Source organism: Phalacrocorax carbo, chromosome 8, assembly GCF_963921805.1.
Source record: "Phalacrocorax carbo chromosome 8, bPhaCar2.1, whole genome shotgun sequence".
Taxonomy (NCBI): Eukaryota; Metazoa; Chordata; class Aves; order Suliformes; family Phalacrocoracidae; genus Phalacrocorax; species Phalacrocorax carbo.
The window spans coordinates 34,738,389-34,763,864 of NC_087520.1; the positions used below are offsets into that span (position 1 = coordinate 34,738,389).

The 25,476-nt window shown below is 38.2% G+C and overlaps 1 protein-coding gene across 2 annotated transcripts in view; it reads right to left on the minus strand.

Annotated features, from left to right (window-relative positions):
• The window catches only part of PEPD (peptidase D), a 143,858-nt gene that overhangs the window by 91,549 nt on the left and 26,833 nt on the right, over positions 1–25,476 (minus strand). For both annotated transcript variants that reach the window (XM_064459552.1, XM_064459551.1), the window contains exons 7-9: positions 18,882–18,926; positions 11,782–11,857; positions 10,324–10,370 (exon numbers count right to left, since the gene is read on the minus strand). In XM_064459552.1, coding sequence (XP_064315622.1) covers positions 10,324–10,370; positions 11,782–11,857; positions 18,882–18,926 — 168 coding nt within the window. The remainder of the gene's footprint in view (positions 1–10,323; positions 10,371–11,781; positions 11,858–18,881; positions 18,927–25,476) is intronic.

Genomic DNA, 25,476 nt, shown 5'->3' on the forward strand with positions numbered 1-25,476 from the left:
AAATGGTTTTTAATTTTAGCCAATTTTCACACTCCTTATGAATTTTCATTTTTCTTATGCAAGTTTAAGTCCATGAGAGAGAGGATTTGCCTTGAAGAAATAATTAAACTTTCATCTTCAGTTATGCTTCTTAGCAAATACACAGCCACCCACATAGCATAGCTTCAAATTGAATATTTGAAGTTTGAAGTTCTATTCAGCAACACAGAGTAAGCAGAAGCACAGTAAGGGCTTAAGTTAGAAGGAGGTTGGGGTCCCACCACAGAGCTTAATTTGCCCTCAATACTTTTCTGAATACTTGAACTATTCTTAGAGAATAATGCAGTAATTTGTCATATGGGATATGTAAACCTACTGCCTTAAGGATAATAAAGATTATAACACTCAATTTGTGATATCTGAACCAGGTTTAGCCAGCTGCAGAAGTCAGAATTTTTCTGGGAAGCGAAGCTGAGGAAGCAGGATTCCACCCAGTTCAGGAAGATGCAGGCAGATTTTACACTTAAATCTAACTGTGACAACTTCTGTAATCCCTGGGAACATTTCAACACTCCTTTCTTAATGCAGGGGCCAAACAAATGACTACACAGGCGCTCTATAGGCAGGTCACAAAATCTGCATGTCCCCAAGCTCATTCACAAACAAGTCACACCCCATTCCACAGGGTCCTGCTGGCCCACTCACTTCTCTTACGCATCCACACACCATCTCTGCAAGTGCTGCTCCTTTTTCCCAGAGCTCAGGCTGTTTTCCAGCACCTGAGCTGGCTGAAGAGAAGGGCAGAAAGACTAAACACCAACAGTGGAAAATGGAGATTAATGCAGACTGGTGGACTGTAATGTAATAATGGATTAATTTTCAATGCTTATTCTCAACTGCACTAGGGGCACAGAGAACAGCAGTTTGGTAGTCTTCCTAAAGATGCCATATCTAACTCCAAGGGCCTACTGTAGGTGGTAAAATCACTACACTGATCCCAAATGCTAGAACCAATATGAAAATGAAGTACAAAGTAATACAGAGAACTAGCAGAAATAAGTTGCAACAGCCAGTCAGGAACTCTTTCAAGTAACAGAGACCTCCTTGCCCCACTGGCCCCAAATAACCAACCAGCTCACCTAACCCAAACAAATTCTAGACCCCCTAGGAAGGTCTTATGGACACAAGCGTCTTTGATCTGCAACAGCAACAGAAACAGTGTTGGCCAGGACATTCCCCAGTTAAACGGTTTCTTGTCATACGATACTGACTTCCCTCTCACAAAGACAGAATTTCTGCTCAAAACTAGATGACTCCTCCCACAGATCTCTGAAATCTCCCCAAATTTTGAAGGATTGGGAAGTCAACTCCTGAATGCCGTTGCCATTTCCAACCCAAAAAACCACATTAGTCACATTTCCAACACTTCAAACACACAATAAAGAAAAAAAATTATCCTGAAGAGCTGTCCCAATCTAACATATTACACCCAGTGTCAACCCTTGCATTACAGAGCAAATCTAGAGATTAGACAGGCAAGAGACTATTGATAAATCACACCTAACATCCTAAACTTAACACAATACTAATATTTACAACTTATACATACACCTTGCGCCCAAACAACTTCACACAATTTTTACAAATTATCTGCTAACCAGAAACATAAGAATGCCTACCCATCTCTGCCAATCAGTGCTGACCAAGAAGACATAACAAGTTCATTCTGAAATAAGAAAGCAGCAGAAATCCAGTCCAGTACTCCTGAAAGACAGGACATTTTACAAAAGGATTGTACCAAGTGAGCAGTGATGGCAACTGTACCTTACACTAACACATTAACTTGTGGAGCCCTCAAATATCACATACCTCATTTGATTCTTTTAACTATATATGTTTCAGTACATTAATTGGAAGATACAGGGTCAGTTGTCAGCAAAGTTCTTCATATCCCTTACTTCCCATGACTGCCTCAAGGCTCAATTTGACCTGCTCAGGAGAAGCTGTTGAAAGCAAAATCTAAGTAACCCAGAAATAATATTGGATTTTGAGGAGTTCTCAACACAGATACATTCCTTTTAACAGAAACATTACGTCTACTGTCTAACATCATTCAGGTTCTTCCACAATCTCCAATCTCACCTAGAGTTCATTTTCCATCACTTTTGCCTGGCAATTGAACTCTGTTCTTCCCTGCTACATGACTCAATCTTAGTTACACATGCCATCTTCAGCGCTGCTTGGACAGCAGAAATGCAGCATAGTTAAGCACAAAGACTTCAGTGCTAAGCAAACTCCAGTACTCTTGCATCTCTGACTACAGTCAACCACCTGCAGCTTTGTCCTTTGCTGCCTTCATTGACTTCCCATACATATATTTTTTTCCATTATTATTTGTAATCTCAGACCTTAATAAGCATCAAGTGACCTAAGCCTACCATCTCTGAACACTTAAAACCCCATGACCAAGACCTAGGTCAGAATCACAACACTTGAGGGCAACACCACATTCTTCAAATGAGACCAAGCTCATCTACATGGAGAACCAAACTAAAAAAGACTATCCCATATCATCCTGCAATTATAATCCTGACCTTATGTTTTTCAATACTGCTGATAATGGTACACTAAAAAAACCTACCACCTGCCAAAACAGTACACAGTTCTACACAATTCTTCCCCTAAAGAGATGATGCAACAACAGTAAACAAAACAACAAAAAAATCAAACACAAAAAAGAACCATCAGGATAGCTGTTAGAAACGCTGCTTAATAAGCTGCAAGGTGGCACTTGCACACTATGGTGATGAGGATGCTCTAAGAACCAATTTGGAAAAGAATTTATGCAGGGGCATGCCAGCAGCAAGGAACAGAATCTGCTCATTTTCTTTTCATCTGTTTAAATTGGTTTTGATTTTCGAAGGTCAGTGTGCAACATTGTGTTATTAATGGACAGTCTTGGTATTCTACCCATTTGCTTCAAGCTGGGCTTCTAGTCGCTGAGCACGATCACATAGCAATTCCAGTTATCAAAAGATGAGGGCCAAACAACACAAAATTCTGATCTGTCTGCTTTGACAGTAATTAGCAAAAACTATTGAACTAAAGCTCACAATGCAGATAAAGCCTTGCATATGGTAGAATGTTTACTTTTGACTTGTCTGAACAAGCATGAACAAAATCCACAGCAAATAATAATCAGTTCAGCCTGCTGTCTTTTATGAGTGCCATTTCACATATCTCCGATCTTAGCTTGTCATTAGTAATGCTAATTAGTTCACTATCTCAATGCCACACTAGATTCAGTAAAAACTGAGTTCATTGCTAATTTGAGAAGAAAGCTTGTTCTTTTTTAATGTAAGAGTAATACTCGCTTTACAAAACACCCACAGAAATCAATATTGCTTACAATTTTCAGATTCAAAATTTAAATAAAAATTGCAACTACCTTTTGATTTCCAAAAAGGTAATTACAAATTACCACAGCACTAACAAGATTAACAACCCTATAAGGACATACAATGACACAGCATTTAAAGTTGGGTTGTATTTTGCCATGCAGGCAAGCTCAGTTCTGTTACACACACACACAGCAAAAAATCCTTCCACAGCTCTCTTTCTGAAGAGACACATTTTCTAATACCAGCATGGTAATTGTTCTTCAGTATCTGTGGGCTGATAGAGGGGTTTATTTTAAAGTTCTTACATGGTCTGATTCCACATTTTTTTTCTAGAAGATAAAACTCAATTATGTGGAATTTCAACCACGAGTCACAAAAGAGACCTGTGCAATTAAAGATCACTCTCCTATACAAAGAGCTAATTAAAGTGACATCCAGGTGGTGAACCAAGCTTTCCTCTACTGAAAGAGAGGATGTACGAGCTTGCCATCGTACCTCCTGCAAAGGGAAAATGCTGAGAGGTTACTGGGAAGATACTTGAACTGCTATGCTCTCTACCAGTAGTTACTGAAGCCCACCACCAACCACTATGACCACGCAGACTCGCAGTTCCAGCAAATCAGGTCTCAGGGGTTTCAATGCCCCCACAATCCCCTCCCCAGGAAGTTTTTGCTCTCCACATTTCTCTCAGCTGGGGAGAGGGGAAGAGCAAGGCAACTGGAAACAGGTATGTGTTTGTCTTGGCTGGGGCAGCTGGAAGCTCTCAAAGTGGATTTACCACAGAGAAGCACTTCTAAAGCAGATGAGGTGCTGCAACAGGAGGTCTCCATGTTCAGGAGGTAATCCTCACCCCCACTTCTGCTGAGTCGAGTGCATGTACATATGGATTAGTTCCTCTGTGTGTCACAGAAGAGGAACAATGCTCAGGGGTTTTTCTAAACCAATTTTTAAACTCATTTATTTTAACACTATTTACTACCTTATTTCAGGGGGATTAGAAAATCAGCAGAGACAGCCTCATTTAAAACATTAAAGGACCAGTTGTACCTGAGGGAAGGTAGGCAGGAGGGGAAAGCCACAGGAAGTCTCTCTCTCAGTCCAGTTGCTCCTACCAGCAAAGATATCTGACTTCCCTCTGGGCACTGGACACCTGAGATTCAGTGTCTCGTCCAACCTAAGCAATTAGCAGCTACCTGACATGTGCTGTCAGAAATGCACTAAGCTGCCTACCTGCCCCTGGACCACTGTAGGTCATTTTGTACCACTGTTTTTAGGAAGTTCTGGGTGACCCCGAGCTGCTCTGTCCCACCAGTCACTCCCCCGGCACAGGTACAAAACCACCATCTCAGCTAGTCACTTCCCCGCCAGCGCCAGTACGAGCTCGATCAGAAGCTCCTGGGCAGCTGTGCAGTGCAGACGTTTTGCTAAAAACAGAAATTGCTGCTGATCCATTTCTTCCTTTGACCCTGCTACTAGACTAGGTTAAAAGGCAAATAAATATTATTGGGTACAGGGTTGTCTTAGTACCAAACCACCACCCAGACAGCAGGCAGGCACATACACCAGTCCTATCAAACAGGCCTGCAGAAACAAAGGAAAAATTAGTGGATTTTTATTTTTCCTTTTTAAACATGGAGAAAGGCTACCTTCCTCCTCTCTTTCAGATGTTTTTCATGTATTTTCAAGTTTTATATCCAGCCTTTTGATAGCAGTAACCTATGTTTAAAAACCCATCACCTCTAATTGTTAGGCAGCTTTGGGAAACAAGGCAGTCAAGCCATTTTCAGTCTACACAACACTATCAACTGTTTAAAAAAAATAAAGGCAAAGAAAAATCTCGTTTCAGTAACTGAGCAAACTGACATGCTGCTTGAGATTAATGGAGCGCTGGTCTCTTGTTTAATAAAAATAAATCCTATATGTAAATACCAGTGAGGGTCCTGGCACAATTCAACACCATTTCCATGTCAAAAAGCAACTGTGAAAAATTTACCCTTGTATTTTTGTCTGCTGCAATGGGCATTCTTGTTTACTCTCCACACACACTCATGCGCAGGACTTACAAAGGCTATGCTTGAGCTGAAATTCTAAATACAAAAACTGGATCATGAAAAAAGTATAAATATTTTTAAAGATTATTTGCTGCAGAAGTCAGTAACTTTCTCAAGAACATTCAAAGAACAAAATCTATCAGGAGATAAGTGGCAAATCCTGATTAGCTAAAATAATCAGCATTTCACTAAAAGGAAATACCCAAAGGAAAATAAAATTATTCTGGCTATTTTCTCTTTTCTAGTTAAATAACATACATGTTTTATTTTCAGTTTGTTCCACTGGAGCAGCAGAGAGAGAGATAAATGAAGGATGAGAGCCATAATCCACGAAAGCACTCTCAGTGTTCCACAGATAGTGAAATTTAACATTGACAGATATGACAGCAACTCATCTCAGAGTCTAAGCTCTGCTTTGGAATCAGAGACAGTACTGAAAAGAATAGGGATAAAGAACTCATATCAGCCTCGGCTGGTAAGAGAGGCAAGGTGAAAAATAGTCTGTAAGCATTGTGAACCAAGAAGGAAAAACCTCTGTAGACACCTTCTTGCCATTTTATTCTTTCAATTGTTGCCATTACAGCAGAGTGGAGTTTAAGTTTAGTATTAACTACTACAAAATCACCATAATTATTTGTATGGTTGTACAGACCTAAAAGACCACTGCACTATATACAAAGGGGGCACCTGTACAGCTGGACAATAAGCTCTTGACCTGGCTGGCACATGATCTGAATAAACACCAACTCCCTGCTCTACAACTGCATCTGGAGAATCAGTGTCACACCCAGGAACTTCTTCAGCTGACTGGCGGAAACTGGCTCCTGTGAGATCGTATGGAACATATATTGGCCTCCCTCACTTGTACCAACCTTAGCACTGAAGCATTTAAAGTCAGAAGAAGGAAATGCAAGCAAACCTTACAAAGACGACGACAATGTGGAGATGAAATGGCTTACCCTAGCAAGCCAATAGTCAAACCCACAGTGCCTGAGCAGTACCCAAGAGCTACAGGATCAAGCATCCTCTGAACAGGTGTAGTCAGATTCTTCTTACTTTGCTGCTTTTACTGATGGAAACAACATGCAAAGTACTGTTACCCACCTCTGACACCTGCCCTAGCTAACCTACCTCTGACACCTGACACTAGCTAATTGCTCCTTTGTTTTAAAAAGAGCCCATTCTACAGGATCAGGACCCAGGTTTTTGGATCCTAGGTACTGGACTCTCAGTTACTTGCATGCTAGCACTAAGGTGCTCCTGTGATCAGCAGTTGCATAAGTGTTCAGAGATAGTCAAATAATCTAGGGACCCCGGACAAGAGAATGAGCTTAGTGCTGCCCAGCATCATCACAGCAGACGACTACATTATCATTTAATGAATTCAGGACTGTGCACAGGGCTTTCAGTGCTATTAAGAACAGGATAAAAACCCACAAAAATGGGCAATGCATACAATAGCTATGTGTCCAATACTGTGTACGTAGCAAGTTGCTCTTCAGTTGCTACAGCATACACTTTCACATCATTCCCCAATCAAATCAACAATTCCAAGCAGCCATCCCAATCTTAAAATTGTTCTCTTCAACAGAAAAGGGAACAAATGAGAAAAGGCACAGAAGATTCAAAAATTCATTTGGTAAATACTAAGCAGGTGAATAGACAACATTCTAGAAACTGATAAACACTGATCTAGAGCAAGGTATCTCCGGTGCTTTAGAGCATCCTGAAACAGATGATCGTAGGTCCTAATTAGTACTTTCAGTGTGTATGTATGTACCTATATATATACAAAAAATATTTCTGTTTATAAAACACTTAAAGCCACTTGGCTGAAATCACAGATTTTGTTTTACATGCTTCTCGAGCTGAATGTATCATTCTGCTGTATTTTAACAATATATTCACTACAGAGCAGTTTTGTAATTAAAAGCCTTTAATTAAAGAAGATTAATTTAACGTGAGATAAGCACAAATACTAAACAAAGTACTTCAGAGAAAATCCAGAATCTGACCTACCAAAATGATTTTATATGCAATTACACATGCTGTGAATTACTGTTTGTAGATAATTGCCTTGGCTGTCTCCTTAAAGTCAACCGACCACATATTAAAGTTAAATAACATCAAACGAAAAAAAGAAGTCAGGGCTGATTGGACTTGCAGTTAAATGCATTCGGTTTTTTATATATCTCAGCATTAACGCATTACTGGTTCAAAATCATTTACCAGTGGACCTTAATCATTAAGAATACTTCCAGCATATTTCTGAAGCTAGTTTTCAACCCTCAAAATAAATATCTTATCTAGAGATTCCTCCATAATTTAATTTCCTTCAAATAACTTCTCAGAGAATAATCCTAATCCTAGAAATATAACTAGCTTTATATATTGCTGACTCTTAGATACATTTCCTACAGTATTCGAACATGTCCTTACTATATCACAGAGTACAAGTAAAATGACTCATTTTTTGTAGGAAGGCTGCTTAACCGAATGAACAAAAGAAAGGCTACACTTAGGTCCTACCTGTAGTAATGGAAAATTTTAACTGCTTTTGAGATCTCTGTCATCATTCTTCCCAGTAGACAGGGTCAGACCAGCTTTGTACTCAAAACCCACACATGCTGTACTCCACAATGTCAAAGAATGAAGTAAAGTAATATGAAGGGGGGTTTACTGGCCACATTTCAAGAGATATCTATATTCATTTCAAAAAATCAGTTTCACAGCTCTCAGTAAGAACGGTAAATGCACCTGAGGAAGAGGGCTGCACAATTCAGAAAGCTTTCTCAAAGGGAGCGGAATCAATAGAAACATCAGAAAATGAAAAATTTCAGTAACTTTTAATTGATCTCTTAAATAAAAGTAGAAATACTTTTGATAAATATATACAGACTAAGAATTTTGGTTCTCTGTACCCTTAAGATTTCAGATGTACCAAAGCTGCTGAATGCAAGCTGTCTAGCCTGTTGACAACAAAACAAAACAAAACCAACTAACCAACACCCCAAGAAACCCAACCCAACCCAACCCAAAATACATAAAACCCCTCTACTATTTCAGTGAAAATTGTCTGGGTTTGAACGTTACTTAATTTTACATCTTCGAAAGTTCCCTTCTTAGGCTACATTAGTTTATCTGCATACAGAGTAGAGATCTCCTGGACTGTTTTCTAACTTCATTTATAAACATTTGAACTACACATTATTTGCCAGAAAGGTTTGAAAATTACAGGTTTACATTTTTAGGACCCTTTACCCCTAAGCAATAAAGGAACAGAAACTGGAGCAGGTATGAATTCCACCAGCAACAGGAACTGAAGTTCTAATTATAGTCTCCAAGGCAGACACTACAGAGGTAGTCTGCCAAGACCTCATTCATTAGTGGAATAACCTCAAACTCTTTCAAGGAGTGTAATCTATCAAGACATATGGAAGAACAGAAGGCAATTTAAAATAAGTTAACAAAAATAATAAAATAATTTAACATACAGTTGCCTAATTTTTTTTTTAATTGAAAGACACAAATAATCTTTTCAAAAGGTTGATGTGTACAGAAGCTAGCCAGAGAACAATGAAAGTCCTAGAGTGAAAATGCAATATACCTTCCAGACTTACAGAAGAGAGCGTGTGTGTGTACATACATAGGTATTTGTTACATGACATTTAAACCAAACTGCCAGGACTGTGACATTTCAAAGCACTTGAGAACAAACTGCTCTATGGAAATTTTTTATTAGGAGCCAAAACTTCACTATCAGCATGTATAGCATGGGCAGTGAATAAAATGAACAAAAAAACAACATTCATTACTAAAGTTAACTGAGGAACATACACAACACATTTTTTTCCCCGTTACCGGTGGTATATGTAACTGCAATTTGAAGCATGATCAAATTATAGGCATGAGCCTATAGAAATTTAAACTGCTTAAACCTAACATTACTTTTTCCATATTCCCTATGTTCTAAGGACATTATTTGTTTTTTGAGCTGCCTTGAAATCCTGATGACAAATACTGAGGTTGCTTTATTTTCCCCTCACTAGGCACTGAATTAGCCTGCTTACTAACATTTGAAAAATTACTGTCAAGAAACAACAGTAACTGAGATATGGCTGCTATTTTCTATTTCTTCATTATGCAAATACTTTGAAAATTGAAAATACTGTATGCAAGCTAAAAATAAATGGACTTGGTGATCAAAACTGTGCTTTATAAGATAGGCTGATGATGATATAAATACTGATTTATTTATTGAGGAGGCAATGTTTTTGTTGTATCTAGACACATCACTACTGTATCAGTTAGGAGCAGCTAATCCTCCCTGTATATGCCTGTACAGCATGTTTTCTACAACGTAAGAGATATATACTGTATTCTTATTGACTTCTTGACAGCTGTAGTAACATCCATTACATTTGTTAGATGAGGTCCTTGTTTGGGCTAAGTACAGGTAATGCTAACTCGTAATTGCAGGCAAAATGTAATCGAACACAGCTTTTATAACGTTCTTAAACACTCATACATGCAGTCTTCTAGGCATAACAAACATAAGGGCAATGTTTATCCATGAACACCATTTTACTGGATGGCTTCAAACAATAATAACAGCTATTTTGCAAAGCTTCTGTAAATTAATAAAACTCCAGGAAGAGAATTATACTTCACTAAACCATCACCAAAAAATAATCAACCATCATCACATACACATTTGAAACTGATGAAGTACCACCTCAGAATAATAAAATAATGCTTACAATAGTCTTCAAACAGCAACAACCTCTCAATCTCAACGGAATCAACACTACTGCTTTGCCTCAGCTATTGCTTCTACCCCTGCTACAGAGAGATTTTCTCCTTTTTATTATAATTATTGAAAGAACTCTTACCTCTCCATCTCGTATTCTTTCATACCTGCTTTTACTGCCTTCATTACCTGTAAGATACATATTAACATGGGATATTCATAGCAGGAGAGAATCTCATATTTATAAATTTATGCCTTATGACTGAGTATCTCCAGAGGAACTTTTATTACAAAAATATCATCTGTACTTCATTTAAATTTATGTCAGTAGATGCATTTTAAAACTACATTAGAAATCAAACTCATTTTAATCTTAACAAATGACTGCAGTCTCCAGCAATAAAGCAAGTTTAATTGCCAAACTACCATATCCTAATGAAGTGCAGCCCATCAAAATACCAATGCTTATTTCTGAATGCTCTGGTGAACTTGGCAGCAAGTCCTTTTGTTTTACTTTTATGAAACACCAACAAAAAAACCCTGTGAACTGGAATATACTAATCAGGGAGATTCTCTGATTTATACTTTGCAATCTGAATCAACAGAAAACTACTAGAGTTAACACTTTTACAGCCTACAAGTCTGATTTTAGTTCCCAGATTTGCTGAGAATGTGCAGCAGTTTTATTCCTTTGTCTGTTTCTGTATTATAAAAGTTCTAGGCAGCTGCTCTGTGGAAGAAGTTCTCTCAGATGTGATAAGATGAAGGACCAAGGAGAATGAATGAAAACTACTATCCCTAGACTTTGCCATTTTACAATATTCACTTTAAAATATATTTACAGTTCACAGTTCAGAAATCTGAGGAGCAGGAACAAAGACAATAGTTGAGTCAGTAACCTCATCAGCTACTTTTACCTAAGCTCCCTCTGGTCATCACTCAGAACTCACAGCATCTCTACGTAACTATATGGAGTACAGGATTGATACCCAAGTTAATTTTGTCACCAATACCAGTAGAGCAATAGGACTCCACTGCTACAGAGCTAGGTCCAACCTGAGCAGCCTTGCTGAGAGCCTGGATTTGTCTTTGTCACACTGTTATGTCAACAGAATAGCATCGTGAAGCACTGTACTGGGGACATACCCATCTCTGAGGAGCAACCTAAGCAATCCTTGCACTATCCTCCACTGTGCATGGAAACTCTCCTTCAGTTTGTAAGGATTTGGAAGGAGTAACTTGCTAGTTAAACTTTCCAGAGCTGGTCATGCTGACATGGGCCAGAAGAATAATCTTCTTGACCTCTTCCTTCTCCATCACTATACAGGTATTTGTGCATACCGGACGGATAGATTGCAAGCAGGTCACCTTCTGCTGAGGCTCCAGCTCTTATCCAAAACCACACATCACAAATGCACCAGTGAGTTCAAGGACAATGCAAGGTATATTACTGGGCTGTAATAGGAGGGATATTATCCTCTTATTTCTACCCGGCCTTTCCATTATTTTATTACTAAGCAATTCAAGGTTGCTGGGAACATTTTCTGAGTACCACTGCTACACTAAGAGCAAAAATTATTAACAGTAAAGGATCCATTACCTCTTTATGAGCTTCACTGGAGATTTTATTGGTGTAGCGCAGAACTTCCAACTCCATGTCTGTCTTAATCACACGACTTAGAGAAAAGTAGAACAGATATCAGGTTAGGTTGCAACTTCACAGCTTAAGAATATGAAATAAAAAACCCTGAAAATAATACGCATCACCTGTGGTAAAATTAGATCAAGTACACCTCAAGAGAGAAGAGCTATTACAGTATTCATGACAGCAAAGTTTTGTTGGCATTGATTCACGATTAGCAAAACAATCTTACAAAGCGAAGTCACAAGCATTTCAAACATCAGCCTGCATTCTTTTGATACTAATAAACAGATGGTCCAACCAACATTTTTTCAACTAATTCTACAATACATTAGGAACAAAAGCAATGTATTTCTGCATTTGTCATGGTTCAAACACTACTTCAAATGGAACATTTCTACAAGCATACTTTATTTACTTTTTAAACGCAATTTGAAACGAGTTTACATAATAAAATTCCCAGAGCTCCAGAATTTCTGTTCAGCACGATCCCAACTCCCACCTATTTGCAATACCTCAGAAGGCAGGGGGGAGGGAAGCATGAAGAAATGCTATTTCTGGTCGGTATTAAAAAACTCAAAACATGACATTCAGAAACCACAGCAGCAGTAATTAAGGCCACAATGTCCATTCTCTTTCAAATGCTTCTTGAGAAAAAATACCAAACCAGACAAACCCCCCAAAATCCCATCCTGTTCTTCATGCCTTATGAGATACTGAATTTATGTCTATTTATGGGCCTTGATACTCTCTTCTGAACTAATCTCAAAAATTTACCATTAAACTCTTATCTACTTACACTGCTTTCTATTATGTACTTCAAATAAAAGCATCTATTTAGTGTGACATAAACAGGGAAACAGAGATAGTTCCATACCTTCTATTAGAAATCACCTGCTCTTTCCACTGCAACCCATACTGATTTCTTAATATTTCTCACGCCCATCTCAAAGGCAGCCGTGAAGTACATACTTACTGTTTACAAAGAAATCTACATTTACTGAATTGCATGAAAATATTCAAATTGTATTTTCCAGCTCCACTCCAGTGCTTGCAGCAGTTACAAAGTACCATAACTGTTATATTTTGAAACTGCCACCAAGACACCCCTTATTTATTATAACATGCTCCTACTCACCCTGCTGTATAAAACTATTTACTGTATTTCTGCCTCTGTAGTTTTTTTTAATGAGTCCAGAAACAGGTTTCTCAGCCATCAGTGCCTCTGATGTGCGATAAGAGCATTTCCCACAGACAGCAATTGCATTGCTATGCAGCACAGCCACTCCTTTCAAACACAACTTTTCTGGCAAGAGTAAAGGTACCTTTGTAAAAATGCTGATATCAGTCAAAATGCTCTTACAAATAGGAACACAGTAGACAGGAATGGATTGACATTCTTAGTCAATTGGAATATGACACAAAATAATTATTATGCACATTGAGAATGAGAAGAACAAGCCTTTAAAATGCACACTGAGGTGAAAAAATTACACTGGGATGGTATAATCTGCTCACCATGGGTGAGGAAACAAACTTCTGCTTCTGCCTTTCAGTCAAGACATAAAGAACAGTAGCTCAAACATATTCGTGTTAGAACGAGGTAGCAAAGGCTTATAGATTTTATTTTTTAATCCTGTTCTTCAGAAGACTGCATGTACTAGCAGAATAATTTAATGCTTGTTTGATATACCTTTATATTACTTTCACTATACAGTCATACCTCTGATTTGCAAGTGCCTGAAAAATAGTTTGCGTCATAATTTAGATGTCTAGTCTCTTTATTGGGATCTGCTGGTAATACAAGTTAGTAACTACTCAAAAGCAAGTGCAAACAGTATTAGAACCTACTTTACTTGACTAGGTATAAGGCTTCAGGGTCAAGGTATTTATTTTAGATCATAACTTCTCAGGTATCTTTTTACATATACAAATTCATGCCCAGCTTCAGACAGACTTTTTATGCAATGCATCACCTTCCTTTACACAAGGTCAAGCACTGAAACATTTTACAGAAAATGTTTAGTCATTCTGAGACCAACAAAAAACACTACCCAACTGTTAGTTGAAAGGGAGGGAGGACGTACAACTGTGCAGGGAACATAATCAGCTTCACCCTCCACTAAATACCAGAGAGAAAAAACCACTGGGCTTCTAAGATGTCTGCAGTGGTACTGCTGATGGAGTTCCCACCAGCATATTTGGGTTGCAGAAGGGCAAGCGTTTCATCACCTTCTCACTGTTTTGATGGCATAAGAAGCAACACTCTCCCAAGCCAGGTTTAAAGCTTTGCTAGTCAAGTAGCGTGGTTAGGACTGTAGGGCAATCTTACGGGTGATGAGTGGTCCACAGTTCTCATTCTTTTCCCCCCACTTTCAAGATAAGGCTAAGAAGAAAGTCCCACCTTTGTTCATTAATGTGAACATCAACATTTCATTAAAAACAGCTCTTGGACCAGTTACACACTCTACATACATTCATTAATATTTTAATGGGAACACATAATTTCCAGGCTCCAGCTAATGCAATTGAAAAAATGTACAGATTCAGCATGCAATGCAGTTCTCAGATTAACAGGCAAGCCACTCAATGTAATCAAGTTAAAATAGAAGCACAAGTTTCCTGCTGTCAGGATTATCCTATAACTTTTAACTCTTTTTTTTTCCTTTCCATTTTACCAGTCCAAAAACATTTCTTCTTCCTCACTCTCCTCTTTTAATACAACTTTGTGCTTTTATTTGCATTTGCCATATGAGCAGGTGGTCTTTTCATGCACGTCAGTCATTGAACAGGAGAGAGAAGTTTTAATACAAACAAGTATCATTTCAGTCCTGAAATTAAGTTTGGGCATTTTAAGTGGCTGGATACCAAATTTCATGCACAACCTATTTTCCATTAATCAAGTAGTCAAGAGCATACAGAATTCGAGGCAATTATGAGGCTGAAATTTGCATAACTCAACCACATTTTCCTAAACCAGTGCTTTCCTCAAAGATACACAAATGTTTGTTTCTCTATGTGCATTCACCACTCCTGATCATACTGTCAGGAGTATTTGTTCCCAGTGATCATGTCAGTGTTTATCAGTTGTCTTGCTTTGTTGTTTTTAGTACATGCATACAACCTTAACGGCTGCTTTCTGTGACATGTGTGGAAAACATATGGGTACATCCACTCCTCCTTGTCCTTCTGGAAACACTACATTTACAGACACCTAGTATGTATAGATGCTGCCCACATAGGCAGACTCTGCAGTCCTGCCTTGTCTTCACCTTTTTGCACCTCTGCTGTTACCTTTCCACATTTTGTTTATAGAAATTTCTCTACCATAGTTGGTATATTTATGCTTTTCTGCAAGCTTTTGCACAAAAACTTGCTAACTGAATTTACATCAAAGCCAGTAAACCTAGTAAATGCATGGATGCAAAAGACAAGCATTACAGTACAATTCTGAAAGACAGTTGCATGAACACCAAACACAGGAGTTCATCTTGAAACAGTTCAAAATGATGTTAAGAGGTTTACATCATAAATAAAAAAACCTTTGAAAACACAAAAAGCATATGCCCAGCTTTAAGACATTAACATACAGATCACTTGCTCAAAGAAACTATTATAGCTTTCCATCAAAGTAATGCAAAGTACAGAATATATTAAATCTTCCACACATAAATATCAGGTCCCATTTTCATTTCGGTTACAGGAAAATACTACATATGAAAGCACAAAACAAGCTGTACATTGCTAAATGTTTACCTTCTAGCACCACCACGATTATGGCATACAGACATTAGTATACTAAAGTAACAAAAGGCCGTTTTACTAAGTGCTGGTGTAGAAAAAATTCCTTCTTATTACTAGGGAGATAGTTCGGACAAGTTTGGAGTTTGTCTTCTGTTAGATAACATTTTCTTATCAAAACAGTGAAATCAGTACTTAGCATATATATTCAGTATCAAATTTGAAGTTAGCCCTGAAATTTAAAATGAAAGTGTTCAAATGTGTTTGAAAACACCTTCATGCAATTAAAAAAAAATAATTTAAAAATCCATCTGCAAACTGCTGAAATCCAGTCTAAGGTCAAATTCTTTTATGTTTTATCCTTAAGTTTCAAAGAAAGTCAGAAAATCCTGAGATCTTGAAAAAAGATGAGTAAACAAGGGATGCAACAGATCCTTAATCACAAACGCTTTGCCCTTTGTCAGTATTGAGCCATTTTTTCAGCATTTTACTAGAAGACTGTATAGTACTAGAGTTGCTTTTTGTAGCTCACAGTTCTCCTCGGCTGGTTCAGAAAGCTCAGCCATTTCATCTCTTGCTGGAAGTTTTGACAGCATGGTATATAGATCTGGGGGTTTCTGACAAGTACCATATAAAACAGAATATTTCAGAGCTTGCTGAATTTGAAATTATAATCATCCATGCAAGCATACAATTCAAATTAAGCAATTTCCTACCTTAGAATATACCCTGCAAAAATTCACCTTCCTAAACAAAAAATATTCTTAATTCTAAAAATATTATTGCTTTCCAAAGAAAGTTTCTTGGGCAATAGCTTGACATTCCAAGGAAATTTCTACTTCAGTAAGTTTTAACACACATCGCCTGCCATTCACGTATTGATTTCACCAGACACTTAAATAATAACAACGGTCTTTAACATACTTCTTACTTAAAATGAAAGTCACCAAACTCAATAAAACCTTTCAAAACACTTTTGAATGCAAATCTGAACTTTGGCTTCACTTAGAATTCCCTTTTTTTGAAAGCCAGGTGGAGGAAAGGCACATACCAAGTATCTCCCATCTCCCCTGGCCCTGTTGAGTTCACAGGGAGACAAGATCAGAATTCTGGGCTGGCACTCACAATTCACAGAAGAGGTTCTCTCTACATCAAAATGATCAGCTCCAAGTGCTGCCTTTCTACTGCCTCAATGCTCCTTCTATCTCAGTACAACCTCAGGTCACAGACCTCATGTTTGTCCATCCCTGAGCTTCGTGAAAAATATTTAACACCCATCAACCCAAATCACAGAGGAGAAAAGCTTATCAGGTGACACCTTGGTAAGGTGGATGGAATCAGAATGAAGGCTAACTTGGGAACAAGCTTGTAGCCCTAATCCAAAGACTTCTGCAGCTAAAACTGTTTCTCTCCCTGTAGTGCTGCTCTACCTACAGATCAAAGCTTGGAAGTTATACCAGGCCTCTCTTCAGGTCCCCTTTCTTGCCCCTTGTCTTTCTCTTCTAACAAGAGTACAAAAACGTGAACAAACAAGAGGAGCACAAAAATTACACTGTCAGATTAAAGACGTAGCTCCCTCCTCCACTCTACAAATGGCTTGTCAGGTCACTCAGAGAACCCTCCTCTGGCTGCTGGGCACATAATAATGAAGTGTTAGAGGCTGAAAGTTCCCAATGTCTTAACAGAAAAAAACCCACGCCCAATGCAAAACCAACTTGAACTCAGCAGCAGCCACCTCTGCAGGAAAAATAAGACTTCATGAAGAACTACTAACTTCACTTACCCTTTCTATTATTTTTGTAAGCAATGTAACACAGCATCAGGTGTCTCAGAGCATGTGTTAACATTTCTCGATTTTCCCTATAAATATCTGTAAAGACAGGAGCTTGACTAATTAAACACTAAGGATATTTCTAAAAGAAAACAGGTTTTGCTAAGCTGCTTCTTCACCATGTTTTCCTAATCGTGTTTAATTTGTACATCCCTACACATCAATTTCTGAACTCATGTTCTGCCTACATTACTCAGGACTCAGCACCTCCAAGGCTGACCAACTCAAAATCAGAAATCAATTCTGTAAGGCATCTTCTTTGTTTTGGAAAAGGAAGGGTCCAAACTCTAGAAGGACAGAATAGGCAATATTTAAAAATTGGAACCCTAAGCAATTTTCTGTGTTACAAACCACCCACATTCCCCCTGGCAGTCATCAGCAGGATTTGCAAGCCATGAGTCTCACTACCATAAATCTCCAGGTCCACCTGTGACTCAGTGTCAAAAAAACATCTAAGCAAGTTTCCCTGCTTCCCTTTTAAAACTTTTTTGTGTCATGCCAAGGAATGAAAAATGGCTGTAACAACAGAAATGTGACCTATTAAAATTCTACACATTCTAACATTGCATCGAGGTTCAAAAAGCATCTCCCCAGCTTCCTAGCTGGCAACTAGATATAGATGAAGAGAGCAGAAGACTCTTCTCAGCACATGTGCTAATAATAAACCTTAGTAGCATATAATACAATCAGCTACATCAGTGGTAATCAGAGTGTGCACTTCCCTGTTTGCATTTTAAGATTCTGAGCTTACCTGTCTTAACTAAGGATTTGCTTCCTCATTTCTACATTAATACACTCAAAAAGCTTAGGTATAAACCTAATTTATTAACAAAAATCCACTATGTTGTTTCTTCAGTTGATTTCCTAAATGGAAAACAAGAAAGCCCTAGTTATGGAGCAATCCTGAGGACAAAGTTAGCAATGCTGACCAAAAGAGGAAAACTGGTAAAGTGCAGTAGCTTTGCAAGCTGCTAATACACTTAGTCACATTCTCTAATTTTGTCTATTCTAGACAGGCTACAGCAGAATTCCCCTAGAATTATAAAGTACAGTTACATGAATAATAATTCAACTAAATTAATGTTAAAATAAATCCTAGAGAAGTAATAACACCTTATTAAATATTACCTGTTCAGACAGTTTTCATCTACCTTTGATTTTCATTGCTATATGAATTATCCTCATTTCTTTTCCTATTCATACAAATTCACATTTACACAAATGTGACTTAACTCCAGACACACTGTATTAAAACGTACATCCATACACAAGGCTTAAGAAATGTTAAATAAATTCTTGGCTTTTCAATGTTGTTACCTAGCCTTGGTTTTAATTTTGTACAATATTTCCACCCCACAACATGAAATCAGCCTAAAATTAAAACTCATATAGTAAACTAGGAGGCTTCTGCTGAGGGAGTCTCTCTGAAGCAATGGTACAGAATAGAAGCATGGTCAACAGCACTCAAAGATTTTATGCTACTCACCATTCTGCAATTTCAGGATGAAGGATTTTGTTGTTCACATTAAATCTACAGAAAAAAAAAACACAAAAAAAACAAATGTTAAAAAACAGTCAAGCACACAACAGCAGAGACCACATATTTACTTTTTTTATTATTGTGTCTTCTCTGAGGATGTGAAAACCTGCAAAGGCAAACATTGTATTAGAATTCAGTATAGATTGTTCAATACATATTTAAAAAAATTCTTTTCTCAAAGATAAAATGTTACATTACCAGTTCAGTGCTATTACTGTGGGTTGGACCAGATCAACCTCCAGAAGTCCCTTCCAGCCAAAATTATTCAGTGATTTTAACTTTGGTCCTCACCACCTTTCAATAAAACTAAACAAAGTGAATTGTTAATTTCATCCTTTGTTTTATACCTTCTGATTTTTGTGTGCACAGAACATGGCATGTGATAAACAAGCTTGCTCAGAGAACTGTGAAAAGGAAAACAGCCTCTCCTTGTCTCTTCCAGCCTAGAGAAGAGGCAAAGCAAAAGCTTCCATCTCACCTTGGCCTCAAACTCTCAGCTATTTTTCTGTTTACTTTCTACATCAGCAATTCATGTATTCTTGGAACTATTTTGAGGCTCTCTAAACAATAACATTACAGTGGCCAACAGAGTAAGAAGCTGAGTAATTAAGTGGAACATAAATGGATTTTCAAGCATTGTTCAAGGGGGCTTTTTTGCTTACAATTTAAATGCCTAAGGAATGTTCTGCATCAAAGATATTCTTGTCTGACTCAGGATTGTTGGCTCTTCAGTTAGGGCATTTAGAAGAATTAAAATTCTCCAAGGCTCCCAACAGATCTTCAGAAGAATGTTGTATGGCAACAATTCATTTTCCCACATTTTTGAAGGAAAAATTAAATCTATTCCAGGTTATTAACCATTCTTTATACCTCAGAAGGGACGAAGTAAAGCACAAACCCAATTAAAATAATTATTTGGAAGTCACTTCTGATTGTACCAGGGCCTTCTTGCATCCTCAGAGAGCAGAAAAACCACACCTATGCGTCTCTTCTTCAGGAACATATGCTCATAAACTTAAAATCCTAACAAGGTGAAGGTTAATAGCTTTGTGTTCCTACTCCAAGATAGACAATAACAACTTATCACAATATTCAACAAGGACAAGCTTCATGGTATTCAGTATTATGGGTATTAATTAGAAGCCACAGGAAAGCTACAGGTCACAGAATACTGCATCATTATAGGATAAAGTTGATACCTGGAAACAAGAAAGTCTTGTAAAACCAGAGAAAAAGGGCACTTTTTCAATTTAATCATCACCATCCCAACAACTATTACCTACGCAGGCCAATGCAGACATAATTCTGGAATGGAAGACACAGTTAAGCACAAAGTTATACAGAAGAAAATACATGAATTATATAGGAAAATCAGTCTAAAAAAATTCTAAAAAGCCAAGAGCCTAAGCTCCCTATTTGGCTGGAAAGCATACAAACTGACACCACCACAGAAAACCAAGACACAGAAGAATTAAGCTGCAGCCGTAACAACCGATACAAGGACTTTCAATAATTGTCATCAGTAGGTCAGACAGAAAACAGATCAATGAAAGCAAGTGTAAGGAGACACTGCAGCACTGCAGAAAGCCCCAATACTAGCTCTACACAAATAAGAGAAGTATGAACTATGGTTATCATGAAGTAACAAAAGGAAATAAAGGGCAAGGAAGGGCAGATACAGAAGGCAGCTGACTTAGACTAAAAATCCACACCTCTTCTGTCAAGAACCTGACACGCACACTTTGACCACAGCACAAATGCATGAAACCAAAAGCAAATCAAACAAGCCAAACAGTAAAATTATGACCCTCACAAGAGTGCATCTCATCTCAGCATCTATCTATTAAAAAAAAAAAAAAAAGGGGGGGGGGGGGCAGGGGGAGAATTGTACACCAGCATAGCCTTATAATAGTTCAAATAAGGCCCTTTTAGAAAAGATATTTCAGTTGAACAATGAACCATCTCTGTTGCAGTTCCTGTTTTTTAACCTATCCCAGCCCAAAAGGCTCTGCTTGAACTGTCTTTGTGCTGCCAGAAATGAAAGGTTTACTTACTGCCTGGGACCACCTACTATGTGGCAGCTCCTTAAGATTCTAGTTGCTGTCAACTGGGAAAACTCATTGAGTGCACAGAAAGGCAGTAGGATTAAAACAAGGGGGTTCAGGGGGGATGGTAAAAAGGCAGGCAGTCATCAGCAGAATGGCAGTTTTCTCTCTCACCTGAAAGACAGACTTTCTGATATAATGTCAGGTATAAAACAAGATCTGAGACCTCCAGGACACAGCATCAATTCAGATTTGGAAAAGAATCCAATCTATTGTACATAGCTTTTTCAAGGAAGCCAAAAATTAAGGATTGAACTGTCTCAACTCTGCTTAGCTCATGACAGCTGTGGGTCCTGTGTGAGTGGCCACAAGGTCACCTGTTTACGATTGCTAGACTTCTAAAGCTAATGACTCAAATTATGCTTCACTTTAGTTAGCAACAAGGCAGCTAAACAAACCACATCCTAAAAGTTACTGGTTAGATAACAAGCTCAAGGGTAAGAGCTTGTCATCACTAACAGGAGAACATAAAATGTTCAAAACAAATAATTCACATAATTCATCCACAAAGTCCTACATAAAATAACCCTACCTTGTCCATCCAGCAAAGTTTTTAATCTGCTAGATAATGAACAACTTACTCTTAAAAAACATGTACTGCCCTAATGCTAAGAGGATCATGTAGAGCAATCCAATCCTACATTTTCCTGCAATTTGCAAATTGACAATACTTAGATGATGAGATATGTGGTCTCGAGGAAGAAAACAAATTGATATTTTGCTACAGTTGCAATCTGTAGTGTGTTAATGCTCCCATTTAATCAACACAGAGCTAAGAAATGCTACACTGAAAGGCATATCCAAGTTGATTTCATACTTAGTTGTCCTTTAACATGCAAGACAATTTCATTACTAAAAAAAAAGCTAGATCTCTACACCTCCTGTGTAATAACACTGTATAATGAGACCTTTTTTTATCAGTTTAACAACTACACTTCGTGTGTATATGGTGATAAAGATCTAAAACATATACATACACAATGTTAGATTTTTTTACTCTTCAATGTGGCCTTTCCCCTAACAATAGACTTCACTGCACAATAGGGAAGAGGCCATTTAGATGGTCTTCACTGTCATACCCAAGAAGTGCAGTTCTGAGGCAAAGGAATTAACTGAAAAACTTTAAACATTAAGTACCATTGCTTAAACTGTCTATCGTTTACACCAATCAATGTAAATCTGAGGATGAAAAAAGCCCCCAACACAGCCAGCAAAGGTTTATTCAACAGTGTTTTAAAATACATGGCATATTACTGTTTATCCATACCAGTTCAAAATCCATTTTCTATATGGTGAATCACACCATCTCAAATAATTTTTACAAGTGCTACATAACCACTACATTATTATATTTAAAAATTCCTGCACATTTTCCAGTCTGGGGAAAAAAAAAACCAACCAGAAATGAAACTAGCCTTTATTAGCACACAGAAATACATATTTCTAGAAAACAATGCATTAGAACTACTTCAGAAATCTGCCTTCTACACTTAAGCTATCTGAAGCAGGCGAGAGTAAGTCATTTCTGTAGGATTCATAACAGCTGTAAACAAAGCTGACTTGAGCGGAGCTACCAGGAACAACATATGTAAATGGTCCGGGTCTCCTAAGTCCCCATCCCAAACTGTTCCATCTGCTGAACCACGGTACTACCCACCGCTGAGCACGGAGACTTCCCAAGTACAGCCATTCTCCATTTTTACAGATTGCAGCAATATACAAGCTTTTTTAGTACAACATACTTTGCTGTTTGAGAGAGCTACACATAAACTAATGGAAACTATGGTATGATTCACTATTATGGGCTCTATTACAGCATAAAATCAAGTTTGATCATTGCTAGCAGGGCAAAAATAACTCAGGGGTCATCTTCAGAGTGATCCTAGAAATAACCAATGACCACAGGAGTCATTTTGTCTCAAATGACTATTTATTACAGTGGAAAAATTAATCAAATAGTTTAGGTAATTATGTTCCAGAAGAAGTTCAAAAGGTTCAAAAAGTAAGGCAGGGAAACAACATCATTAGGGCAAGAAAAAGGCAGCTTCTGACAGGAGCAGATGAACAGCTGCCAAGGAGAGCAAGATTCAGCTTTTTCAGGAAATAATACATTATTTCTACTATTATCCACCACCAAGGGGAAAAAAAAAAACAACTCAAAAAAAATTCACCAGGGCACAGCCAGTGTAGGAGAAAAAAGACGAATGGGAGCAGGAGGAACACAAAAGGGCCCTAGCAAGCAAATACATCTTGGCCAGGTAGCCAGAAAATGGAAACAAACAAGAACCCAAGAATAAAATACAGCACCATAGCTAGGGCAGTGCCCAGCCGAGCAGAGGGCAGAGGAGACAGGCAACAAGGCGCAATCACAGGCAGACGGAGGGGACGGCAGTTTCAAGGAACACGTTGCTTGGTACAAACTCCATGGTTTTAGTCTTCTCAGAAGAAATGAATACATCTGAAATAGATGCATTTCTATAAAGAAAGCGTTTGATACAGGAGAGGTGGAGAAGCAGGAAAGCGGGAATGCTGAAATTGGTTTGGGTCCGTGTTGAAAACAAATACAAAATGGACTGATTTATATGCAGTTATAAAAACCAGAGGAGAGCAGAGTTTAAAAAGAAGCTCCCCCGCTCCTCTGCACCCTCCATTAGCACCGTTCACTCTCCGCATGCCTACTGCTGGCACGCGGACCGAGCACGCTCTCATGACAGACATGACAGCCCCAGAGAAGACAGAAACAGAAGTTCAGGAGATCCAGGGAAGGCCGATGTAACAAGTGGTTTGAGGTCACAGTATCTGGCAGACGAGGGGGGAATGATCTTCAGCACATCCAACAACAAAATCAAGGCTTACTCTTCTGTACCATGAGCACAGGAAGGGAAGACACCAACCAGGTCTGTCAAAGGCAGCAAAATGAACAACCTGGTGCCTAGGGGTGGACACGGATGAGCGTATCCCAGGTCTCAAAAGAGAAGTATCTGCTGAACAGCTGGAAATCACCTCCTAAAGAATAGAGAAGCACTCCTCCCAGAGAATGCCAACAGCATATTTACCACAAACCTGGAAGCCAGTGATAAAATATCATTAATCCTTTTAAGTGTTGCAGGAGACATGCTATTAAAATCCCCAATCAAGTGCTAAATGGAGTGGCTTTCTACCTTAATGTTGACTAGCAATGCATTACTAATTAAACTCTAGCGTTCAGTGAAATTTAGGGGGGAAAGGGCCTTTTGGTACTTCAAACAGACCTTCATATATCATTCCCATAACTAATTAGTGCTGCAGTTAATAACTGTGTATATTCCATGTGGAGGTGTCTCAGGTAAAATTGGAGATATTGCTCCACACAGATTTTGGAGTCCACCTGTACCTGGAGAGCGTAAGATAACTGAGTATCTACTTGGCCAAAGCAACAGAACATAATACTGCTGTAACAGCAGAGAAGACACCAAATATTCATTAAAGCCGGCTTGCTTATATTCTGAAATAGTTTATATTTAACTCACTGGGCAGCAAAAGTTGTCTAAATGTCTGCCACCTTGGTCCCCAATATCCCTGACAGAATCATTAAGTTTCCATTTAGGTTGTAGAGGACAGAACAAAGTAATTATGGAATCAGATTCCAGATTTCAGTTCACAGGACACAGAGAAGAGATGATCCCAGCAGCAAGCATGCTCTCGGACTACACAAATGAGTGCCCAGACTTGCAGCAAATTCTGTGCATTACAATCATCACTGCATAATTAATATGCCGTTGAGAGAGGTGGATGGAGAAAAATACAGTGCGGTGATGAGGAGTCAAATATCATTAAAAAAAAAAGGCCATCTACTCAACATCTCAGCATGAGCATTTATTTTAACATGCTTTTTAATGGGAGGCTTTCTTTCTTTTTTGCCATACATTTGAGCTAAAATGGAAAATTATCTCATTTTTGGTTATCATAACAGAATAGATACTTGCATTTCATTCAAAATTGAGGCCATCATCCTCACATCCCTGTGATGTATTTTCATTTACAGCCTTTTTAAGATACTGCATGCAGGAGGACATTTTCACCCCAATAGTAGCCAATCTTCATAAAAAGAAAACATCATGGGACACTAAAAGATCACATCTAGGCAGAAAGGTGATGTTTTATTTTTCACCTGTAATGCAACATCTTTTCAGAAGGTTGTGCATACCAGAATCCCTGATAGAATACTGTACAAGGAAGTCACTAGAAGAAAAACGCTACACTTAAAGATTCATTTTCCTGAAATCTGAAATCCAAATATTCCAATCCCAAAAGTGAAAATGGAGGTAAGAGGATGGGTCTGTTTGGTTTTAGATACTTAAAGCAAACACAGACAAAGGAAAACATTGGATGACTTAGATGCAAAAGAGATTTCAAAAAGAAACGGCTGTATTTCATGTCATTAGAAACATGTCAAA